The sequence below is a fragment of the Elaeis guineensis genome, chromosome 13 (genome assembly GCF_000442705.2).
Source record: "Elaeis guineensis isolate ETL-2024a chromosome 13, EG11, whole genome shotgun sequence".
Taxonomy (NCBI): Eukaryota; Viridiplantae; Streptophyta; class Magnoliopsida; order Arecales; family Arecaceae; genus Elaeis; species Elaeis guineensis.
The window spans coordinates 5,939,057-5,951,067 of NC_026005.2; the positions used below are offsets into that span (position 1 = coordinate 5,939,057).

The window sequence follows — 12,011 nt, forward strand, 5'->3', positions numbered from 1 at the left end:
CAAACCAAGTTCATACCAAATAGTTTATAACATTTATATTAATAATATTTCTCATAAAAATCTTTTTTGTTAGAAAATCAAGATTTTATTAAGCCATACCAGCAATTACAATGTCTTCCAATAATTGATTCAAGATGAGAGGGGGGCCATCCTCCAATAAAATTTTGGTAACTAAATGAATATGTTTTAGAAAAAAGACGTTCAACCATATCTCCTCCTAATTTCACATAGGAAAAAATGCCATACTTTCTAAATCTTCTTACAATGATTTATATCTCTTGGTCCTGCAAATTTACGCTTGTATGTATATGGCACCATGAATGTTCACTTTATAGGCATTATCTGGAGCGGGTTTCCAAAAGGCAACTGTTGTTAAGAATGATTATTTGCAGGCCCAAAAATCAATAATCGTTGCATGGTGAGTCTTAATTTACATGTTTTAGAGGAAGATGGCAACAAGTGAATGGAAAACTATTTAGCCACATATATTGGACATGCAAAACACGAAAAAAAAAAATAGAGAGAGACCCTTTTTAGATTTGGATCATTTGCACTGGGGCCCAAAAGTTTAAAACATGTCAATTAAACTCCAAAACTTCAAATTTGTTATAAAATGGCATAGCTATCTATTTGGTTAATAGAACGAGGACAAAGAGAAAAATATCCTTGCTCCAATAAGATTGTTTTATGTTATTCATCTATCTGCACAAATCTTAAAGTGTTCAATTCTCTATCATTCATCCACCTGCATAAATCTTAAGGTATTCTGACCCCAATCATCCATCAACATGCACAGATCCTAAAGAGCTTCATTTTTTGTTATTCATTCATCTACATAGATTGCAGAGCACTGTCTATAATCCATTTTTCTATATAGATCTCAAAGTCCTTCGTATATGATTCATTAGCCTACATACATCTCAAAATGCTCAAGCCTCTATCATCCATTTGTCCGCATTAATCTTAAAGCATTCTATCATCTATTATCTTTCTACTTACGCTAATCTTAAAGCACTTTATCTTCAATCATAATCTGCCTGTACAAATTTTAAAGTACTCAATCCTCTATCATCTATCCGTTTGCATAAATCTCAAAGTACTCCATTTTCTATCATCTATCCACCTATATAGATTTCAAAGCTCTTCGTCCTCTATCCTCTATCTGCTTGCACAAATTTTGAAGTATTCCATCTTCTATCATTCATCCATCTATATGGATTCCAATGTTCTTCATGTTTTATCATCCATCTACTTGCATAAATCTTAAAGTAGTATCCTTAATCATCCATCTATTTGCATAAATCACAAAGTACTTCATCATCTATCATCCATCAATCTACACATATCTTAAAGTATTCTATCCTTTATCATTCATCTATTTATACAAATCTCAAAGTACTCCATCTCCTGTCATTCATATGCTTGCATAGACCTTAAAGTAATCTATTCTTTATTATTTATCTGTCTACACAAATTTTAAAGCACTCCATCTTCTATCATTCATCCATTTGCGAGGATTTTAAAGTATTATATCTTTCATCATCTACCTATTTGCATAGATCTCAAAAAACAAAATCATTCATCCATGGGCACAGATCTTAAAGTGCTACTTTCTTTCCTTCCTTTTAATTTCACCCAAAATAAGAGCCCCTTGCTACGTTAGTGAAAAGTATGGTTATAGAAGTTTATAGAAATCAAGCTATCAAGTAACCTTCATGTGAGATAGACAATTGTATAATTTTGCAATGATTTTAAAGTTGGATAAACTAGTGAAAACTCTCCGTTTGAATTTAAATTTAAAAGTAGTTCTCCAGTTGAGTTTCACTTTAAAGCAGCTCCTCAATTGGCATAAATGATCAAATTACCCTGATAGTTATAAACCAGCACTAAAACAATACTATGATATTAGAAAATAGTACTACCTTGTTATAAAGTAATACTGCCTTAGCATCAAATAATACTGTCTTATTATGATGTAATGATATTACAAAACAGTACTTTCTTATTATAATACAATACTGTCTTATTATAAAATAGTACTATCTTATTGTAATATAATACTATTATAAAATAGTACCGCCGTATTATAAAACAACACTACGATATTAGAAAATAGTACTGTCTTATTATAAATCAGTACTGCATTACGTATTATAAAATAATACTGCAATATTAGAAAATAGTACTGTCTTATTATAAATCAATACTGTATTATTGTAAAATAATATTGTCTTGTTGTATAATCGTACTAGGATATAAAGGTACAACGATTATTTCAGTTAGAAATGGAGAGTTGCTTTTAATTTATATTTAAAATGAGAAGCTATTTTTAATTTAAACTCAAGTGGAGAGTTATTTTTAATTTAAAATATAAAATAAAAATTTTTATCTAATTTACTATTTAAAGTTCTTAGTATCTAATTGATCTATTTTAAATTTTTGAAATCTAAATATAAATGATCCTAGTTTAGGAGAATATTTCTATAATTTTAAGTTAAAATATATATATATTTTTTTTTTGGCATCTCTTTGGGGCAAGATGAATTTCGGCAAATCAACGCTTGACCTTTGATTTGACTGTCATTTAATAGTGGAAGGATTGGGCACCATGGGTGATGGGCTCCTTAGGAGCCAAACTCTGAATTCACAGTGTTGCTGTACTAAAAAGTTTCCGGTTTGAACTTTTTATCGATGTAAGGTAATCTACGGAAGATAGTTTCTGTAACGAAGAAATTTCCATCTATTTCTTTATCACAGGATTATCTACCAAGTAATCCACGCAGTGAAGTACCATGTGTACCAAATGCCAGAGGATTATTTTAACAAGAAATCTAAAATTTAGTGCTTGGTCATTTTACGTGTGCCCATATCTTCTAATCCAAATGAATATATAATAATTATCAAACGATGAGCACCATCTAGCTTCTTTCACTTTACTACCTATTGAAGCGAATGCTCTTTCCGATCCCTTTTTGTTTGATGACAACACAAATACAATCATTGCACCATATTTTCTTACAAATTGTGATCCCGATGGACTTTGAAATTTTTGAAAAATCATAAATATCAAATATTCGATACATTAAGGACATGTCATGAAAAAACAAAAAGAATTTAAAAAAAAAAAAGGATAGCCTTAAGTCAATTAGGGCCCAACCCAAGGCTTGTAATAGTTCATTGCCAATTTAGTTACCCTCCACAAGAATCGGCGCTAGAAAGATGCAAAATTTCTCCTTCAAGCATCAGCACCCTCGGTAGTTGCAACAGTTGTTGTTGGTTGTTGAGAATCTTGTGAATCTAAAGTTTAACCGCATGGAACATTTAAAATATTAACAATTTTTTTCATCATAAATTCAATTAATGTTTCTTTATCTACTCGAGATAAAAATCAACAGACAATGTCTACCATATGAAATATTGTATGAAATCAATAAATTAATAAAAATAAAATTAAAGTGCACTAATATTATTATATAATGTCATCAAGTTGTTACATGTTATAATAGATTATAGAGTTAATGGCTGGAAAAAGAATATGAAGCAACAGATTTATTATGATAACAATGGCATCAGAAGCTATTCGTATCCATAATTAATATGTATAATTAGAGTTAGCATTCTGAACACATCCTTATATTGAGAGCATAACATGCAAAGAAATATAAAATCCATATCCTATTTAATAGCGTTTATAGTGCCCGTGTGTATATCACTTTCTCTTAGCAAGCTTTTAAATAATATATTTATTTATTTCTCTCTCTTCAATTGTCATAAGTAGAAACAACTAACATAATTGTCAAGAGAACTGGCATCATGTCAATTATCATTTTTATATGATATCTTGCTTATATGTTACTAGAAAAAGTAACATCATGTAAAGATCATGTTGATGGATGAAAAAGTTTGTAATGATCTGCGATTCGATCCAAAAATATTAATCAAAAAAATATTATTTATTTTTTTTTATTTATATAAATATCTAAAAATTTTTCAGCACATAATCGATATAGGGCTAAAGTACACCCGCACGAGTCTTCACATACTTCTGTTTAAGTCCTAACATTCTCTCTATGCTAAAAATCTAAATCCATTCAAATTCAATGACAAATATGACAATAAAATAATGACTAGCACCAATAGTCTTTATTGCTATATCTCTTAATCCACATAAACAATGAGTTAGATCTCTAATATCATTTGTAATAGTATAGGACATAAACCAAAAAACCTAGCCAAAAAGGTATTATTTGAATATCTTAATCATGTAAAAGTATCTAAGATCTTCTCAACACATAACTAATATAAAATTAAATAGACATCTGCATGGGTCCTCAGTTCTATAGAGTTAGTCTTATAATTTGTTATCAAGTGCACACTAAGTAATTTTTGCTTGCGGAGAGTATAGAGATTTATGTTGGGATGATGAAATGTACAAAGGTGGTGGCCATAGTGAAAAAGAAATTGGTGAAGGTTATGAAGCCATTATTCATGATGTGGCTAAAGTAGTTTGAGCTCCGGCTTGATATTGAAATATCTAAATAGAAAAGCAGTGGTCGACAATAAGGAGCATAGATTTGCTGTGAAGCAATCATCCATCCAAGATCCAATTTGAAGAATGCCAAGGAAGCGATGGAGGAGGGGATCTCAATGGGAGGTAATGAGCAGGGGGAGGAGCCAAGGAGGCAAAAAGATCTATCTCCTCTTCAGCCGACAGTATAATGGCTGGTTCGATAGATGCACTGTTGGACTAGACCGTGGCCATAATCACCCACGGTATTCCTTTCACTGGCTCAAGAGGTCTTCAATAAATGAGGGCCCCTATTTTCTATGGCTTCGGGGTATGAGAGGGGGCTGTAAAAGGCCTCCATGAAGTACAAGGCAATTCACTCCATTGAATGACTAAAGTGCAAAAGTGGACTCCTAGAACATGATAAGGGACTTGGCAGTGAGATCCAATTCAAGAAATAACATCCATGCTTTGATTCCAAATCTGATGTAAGCAAGCCCACACAAGAATGTAGAAGCCTACAAAGTGAAATGAGAAGGAATTCTAATGGCCTTTTGCTGGCTCCTTGAGAATCTTCAACCTCACACCAATCATCTCTGATGTGATTGCAGTCTCACACCATGACAGCAAGAAATCACTCATAGCTAGGAATTGAAAGGGGCCTTCAAAAACTTTATTGATTATTATTTGATGTCAAGAGAGTACAAACTCGAATCCATTTAAGATCATAGGTCGGCCTTTGCACTAATTCTAATCAAAAAAGAAGAATCTTAAAGCAATTCTAGAAAAAAAAAAGAGTCATTAAAGAAGCATATTTACAGGCTTCTGAATTCTATTTAGATTTTTTCTTCTTCTGTGATGCATCAAGAAAGCATTTCGAGTTTGTGACCACCTGACAACCTCCTTACCATTCTTTTTTCCCTTTTAGTTTATTCTTTCTTCTTAGGGCATTATTAGGCTCTTCTTTTTCTTTTATATAATTTTATTCTACTGAAGTGGTAGTGGTTTTCATTTTTCCTCAAAAACAAATTATGTTTCATACTCAATCATTATAATAAGAGAACCGATAAATTACTATTGCCCAATGGTGTAGATTAAATGAGTTTACTTGTTTAAGTTCCATTAATGATTTTAAATTTAAACAAATATATCTTACATTTTCCGCTCTGGCATTTGCATATAGACCTCATTTTCAAACCAAACACGTTCCCCTCAAAGAAGACTCTCAGAAAGAGAAAAGACAAGAAACTTTTCATGTAGCATTTTTTTTTATCAAATATTTGATAAGAGTATGTATTAGAAAAGTAAAAAAATACAAATCTTATAACTTAGAGTAAATAAAGAAGATTGGCTTTAGCGCAATGGAAAGGTTATCCATTGTAACTCAGGTTTCACAAGTTCAAAATACAGAGATAATCTCTCAGCATGTGGGGATATGGTTGCATACATATGACCTCTCCAGACCCCACTACAACACCCTTTTATATTAGAGAAATGACAGCTAATAAAAGGTTGGAAAACTAGAATTGATAATTAGTTTCATTGGATCGGGTTAGTGTTAGAATTGACAAGAATTTTGAATTTTAGAGATTTTAGACTATCATTGCTTAAAATTGGCAATCATAATCTTACAAAGTAATTAATCATTGAGAAAAAGAAAAGAAAGAAACTAATATTATGACAAGATACAAAACCTAAATCCATAGGATAATTAATTGTCAAGCATCAACTCTCATGAAGCATCTAGTGTTCTAGTATCTTCTTATTATTAGAAAATATCATCTATTGGAGAACCTACAGCTATTTCTTATATACAACTAATTGTTTTCCTTACCAAAGTATGCACATATACATGTAGACACACATATATTAGCATCTTTACTTTCCAACATGTATAAATATCACAAAATATAGTATCTTATATAATTTATAAACAAAAGATAAATGGTCAAACAAATAGGTAAGCTACACTAGTGATAACATATAACAAACTCAGACATGTTTATTGGCGTGTAACCTTTCTTTCTTATGGAATATGGCATTCATTAGCCAATTAATTTCAACTAACAGACATCAGTCTTTGGACTTTAAATCTATATAATTAAAAATAGGCGAAAGCTATTTAGCTTGAATTAACAAAGACCGCTATATTAGAAGTTTGTTAAACATTTGGATTAACATTAGATGGTAAGAACATCTGGATATAAGAATTACTTCTTGGGCATAAATATATTCCTAAATTCAAATGATATAATCAGTTCAACTTTATTTAGCATATCTCTCCCACTTATTCTTATATAAGGTCCACATGTTTTATTCTAGCCTTTTGATTCTTTCTAAAGTAAAATTGAAAAAGTTTTATATTTCAAGCTAATAAAATATACATTTCATGAGAAACTTAAAGTTACAAAATATGGTTCAAAAAAGAAAAAAATTAATACAAGTTATGATTTGTTCGTTAAGATCCTAATTTGTTCATTAAGATCTTAAATCATATTTATCATGCTATCTCACTTCGGAGATATCAAAAATCAAGCTTTATAAAACTTTGCCTGATTTAAAAATTTGTTAAATGTTATAAAGGTGAACATCTTAAAATCTTATTATGTTTGTCCTATATAATTCAATTGATACCTTCTAATCTAGACTTTCTATAATTTCATAAATAAGCTAATTTATGACATATTTTTCACCCTCTACCCAATAAGCCCAAACATGCCTTCTAAGATTTAGGCCAATCTAACTCTTTGACATTTATACCTCCTTTCTATGCCCACCCATATATTTAATTTATGAGCACCAATGAAAACTTGAGTGAAAATATGGAAATGTACAAACATAAATAGAGAAAGTAAAAGGTTTAGGAGTTACCTATTGTGTTTGGTGGCTGCCTTACATGTGGAGGGGGTTGTAGCTGAAAGGTATAAGGCTGTGAGGATGAGGGAGAGATAGATCCCTCCATTTGGACCGTAGGATATTGCATGTATGGTGGGCGTGGATTTTGTAGCATTGATGAAAAACTTGCCCTTGAAGTCGGCACAGTGTACCCCATGTGGGGATAATGATATGATGCACCAACAGGCGATGATGATGAACCATACATCTGATGGTAGTAATGTGGTGCCATTTGAGGATTGTATATAGCCTGCTCACACATTTTATAAAGAACGATCCACACAACATAAGATTATCAAAATTATATTAAAAAAATACGTAAATAATAAGGGACAGCTACATTTGATCCATATATTGACTTCCCTTGCTCCTTGATGAAGATTTTTTTTTCTTATTAATTTACATTTAATTTCTATATTTTATTACTAATTGGCCATTGTAATACAAAGAATTGCTTGCCTGCATACTAATAATGGAATAATTTTCTTCCATGTTGAAAATACGAAGACAAAGATGTTCAAAACAAAAAAAAAAAAGAATGATTAGTTGATTATGATTAAATTCATTTACATGAAAAAAAAGAAAAAACATATTAACAATTAACATAACTTCAAGAGAATAGGAAATTAAGAGAAATTGCTAAACTAACAAAGAACTCTAAAAAATTATTTCCTGCACTGTATGTATCATATGGTCATACATATTGTCAATCACGACCACTCATTCCTATGATCTTCATCATCAAGCACTTATCTCGATGCATATCTATAAAAATAATTTGCATCGATTAGGAGCGTGGCTATGCTGTCGCATGAATGCAGGGCAGAAAATATTTTTTCCTCAAACAATCCACGTGGCTCCTTTATTTTTTCCTTGATTGGGGGTGGGTTTTTTTTTTTTTTTTTTAATCTTTTCTTTTTGGTTGGAACATGGGTGGGAGGTCGGAAGATGCCCATAGGTGATGGGCTACGTGCCCTCTCCGAAAATTTCTAACCTTCCAACCTCCGGTAAACCTAAGCATTTAATATGTCCAACAGACTTGACCAACGTAATAAGTTGGCATTTTTCGTATAAGACTGGGCTTGGGACTGCGGATGCATTTAGTGAAGAACCACATTCCCAGGGATGGGGCCTTCTCTTGACAGAATTGTGGATGGCCTAAGCCTTATTTATAACACTTATGAATGTGATTTGTTCATTAATTTAGCAGTCCTAATGAGCATATGAGAGTCAAATTTGGACCAAAGAATGGTACTCGCAATAAATAAACAATAGTTTTTCGGTTAAATAAGAAAAGGCACTAACTTGTTGGTATCCATAATCAGTTGGGTAGGTCAGATACCTGCAAAGGAAACAAAAACCAATGCATAAGAAAAGATGCAAGCACTGAAGTCAGCTTTAGTCATTCATGGCTCAAAATGGATGGATCCATTCCAATGAAGTGGCCTCAGATTAGATCAGAAACAAGTCAAGAAACTTTGTGTATATAGATAATTATGAAGCTCAATTCATCCACAATGGGACCTCAAGGATGCACCATATAAGGTTACATAAGATTATTTGACCTGGCCCAGACTGACTGGTCAGCCTAAAGAAACTGACCTAAATGAACATCCAGGATTCCCCAGATTCAGTTGTGCTGATGTGGGTCCTCTAGATGCATAACAACCATTGAATGCATCCGAGGCAAGCAACCAAATTGGAATTTAGGCTATGTAGTAGGAGCCATTCATTTGGGTTCTCCAAGTTCATGATGGAGCTGTGGAGATGGGGAGGGGGACCACTGAGTTGAATGCTGTGGCATAGCTCCCACCAATCCATTTAATGGGCTTTCCCTGTTTCCCATACACAAATATGGATGGGACCCATTCATTGAAGTAGAGATCAGTTGCAAAAAAAGTCAGTAGTACTCACCCAAAATGAGTAGGGTAGAGGACAGGAGGTGGAGGGGCATTTGGGTTGGCACTCTGCTATATGATGGGCTCACAGCCTGAGGTGGGCCCTGATAAAGGCTCCCAACTTGACTCCTCACTGCACACAACAAAACTTCCTAGAATTCAAAAGGCAACCAAAAGAAAATCTAATAAACAATAAACATAAAAAATTTCGCATCCATTTGAAGAAAGAAAAATAATTAGTGCTACAAGCGACTCATCATCTAACTATTGGAGTTGAGCTAGGCTTAGACTCAATTAAGCTCGGCTCAAGCTTGGCTCATTAGGTCGTCGTCTTCTCATTTGGCCGGTTCTTCTAGATTTCCTAGGCTCCAAGTTTTGACTTAGCTCAGCTCACACGAAATTAGCTTACTTGAGCACGAAGCATGTAAACCAATGACAACTAATACCGGCCTAGTATCCATAACAACAAATCTTTATATATTAAGCAAATGGTCGTTATCGAGTAAAAAGTAAAATACCATATACATAATTAAAGCCATAATCTGATAACCATATCTAATTTAATAATTATAATATTACAATGGCAAACTAAATTGGCACACCTCCTTTATTGTAATCCACTTTTTTTGACCTACAAAGGCAACTTCCCAAATTTTGTTAAAATAGTTAATCTTATCGCTTTGAATAAGCTAACCTCATTATGATAATCATCATTAGCTGGCTAAAGAAACAGATCAGCACTAAAAATTGGTGACATTATCAATGCCTAAAACTACATTATAATCATATAATTAACATCTATACCTAGTCCACCCCCACCCTAGCTTGGCTCAACCTCGCGTGGCCAAATGAGTCCAACTCAACAAGTTGATGCCTTGCTAGCTCAGCCCACTGCCCCACCTAGTGGCTCTTGATCGTGTGGGCTGGCAACCCCTACTTTTAGGTAGGTCTTGGCCCCACCAGTGTCTCATCCCTCATGACCAATGGCCTCTATTTGAGATGGGAAGCAGCGGGGGTAGGCTAGAACGACACGCACATGAATACTTGTTATTTTCTACATCATGATATCAATGTACTTAGTATTATAAAAAAAAAAAATTGTGATCAATATTATGTGCACATATTTTTAAGGCAGAGTACCTCGAGGAGGGGAAGGGCGAGGGCGGCCCATGGAAGCGATGTTGCAGTTGGCTCGCCGGCCGCCGATGACCGGGTTGGGGTCCGCCACCGAAAGCCTGGCCGAGTCCGGGTCACGAAACGTCACCTGCCCATTGCCATAGATGGCCCCTCCAATGTTAGCAAAAAAAACCATTAGGGCAAACAGACCAAAAACAATAGCCTGACCAAAATGAAGGTCCATTTATTTCTCCCACCCATTCCTGTCTCTTCCATTTAGGGGCATCAAACCAAGCTTCAATCCTAAGAATAAATATCTTTCTCATTTACTCTATGGACTCATCGATCCATAGATGTTTCCTTCATCAAAAAAAAAAAAAAAAAAGAAAAAAGCATAGGATGGATTAAGAAGGAGAGAGAACATGATGGTTTACAAATATCTTGATAATATTGGAGATTCTAGGAGGAGATGGAGGTTTTGTTTCCTTCCACCATGAAAAAAAGGAGAGTATATGAAGAAGTGATGCATGAACTTGTAAACTATCTACAGTAGAAAAGGTTGCATAGCTAGTACTGTTTATAGATCATGATGAAATTAGTGAGGGGAAGAGAGAGAGAGAGAGAGAGAGCTTACAAAACCATAGCCTTTGGATCTCCCGGTGTTTTTGTCGGTTATGATGACGGCCTCGAGGATCTCGCCAAACTGCTCGAAGTATCGGCGCAGCTCTTCGGTTGGGGTCTCCCATGCCAAGCCTCCCACAAAGACCTTGGTTAAAGTCGTGTCCCCAAACCTCGATCTATGACTGGATGGACTAGAAGAAGCCATGGAAACCTAAAGTAATACCTATAGCAAGCTAACAACCCCCTCTCTCTCTCTCTCAATATGTATCTCTCTATAAAAGGACACAAGGAGAGGTAGCTAGCTAGTTTGTGAGCCGAGTGATCTTTCTTCTCTTCTTGGGGGTCTTCTTTTCTTCCTCTTCTTTGGTGGCCTCTCCACCTTCCATGACCTGGCTTCAAGGCCTGTGGGAGAGAACAAGAAAGGAGGAGAGGGGAGAGAGAGTGAGAGACATAGATGGGGGTTTGAGGAATCTAGCAAGACTGGGATGGAGATCCGGCAGGTGCAAGGGGGGTTTGGATATCGAATGACAGCTGCATGACCCCTCTTGGGCTCTCTAACCGGTCACCACCCCTCCACCCCGGGTCTTTTCTGTCCTCCCTGTCTCCCTCTCCCCACCGATTAATTTACAAACGCCTCAAAAGTTTTATGTTTCCTCTTTCTCTCTCTCTCTCTCTAACTTCCCTTAGTTAATGATCTATTAGAATATGATATACACAAAAAAACAAAATATGTTAACCTGTTATCTTTGGGAGCCGGGGGGGATTAAAAGATGTGGGGCTAATTCTTTTTGCTAATGACCCATCTGTCCAACAAGCGAGCCAGATAGATGGAATTAGGATATGAGTCACCCATTGCAAGCAGGGCCTTGTGAGTCAGCAGAATGGGGACCATTTGAGTGTCAACCAATATATTATTGCCTTGGTTGAGCTCCATGGTCACTGTCATGCCCCATAAAAACCTTGTAAGCATGTTT

At 34.6% G+C, this 12,011-nt stretch overlaps 1 protein-coding gene across 1 annotated transcript; it reads right to left on the minus strand.

The window, feature by feature from the left end:
* Positions 1-3,105: 3,105 nt before the first annotated feature.
* LOC105056804 (uncharacterized) lies at positions 3,106-11,669 on the minus strand. Its single transcript, XM_010939118.4, is given in 7 exon segments — positions 3,106-3,297; positions 7,379-7,652; positions 8,708-8,744; positions 9,317-9,353; positions 9,356-9,433; positions 10,441-10,564; positions 11,051-11,669. Coding segments are annotated over 7 exon segments (804 nt in total). The 5' UTR covers positions 11,243-11,669; the 3' UTR covers positions 3,106-3,235.
* Positions 11,670-12,011: the final 342 nt, after the last annotated feature.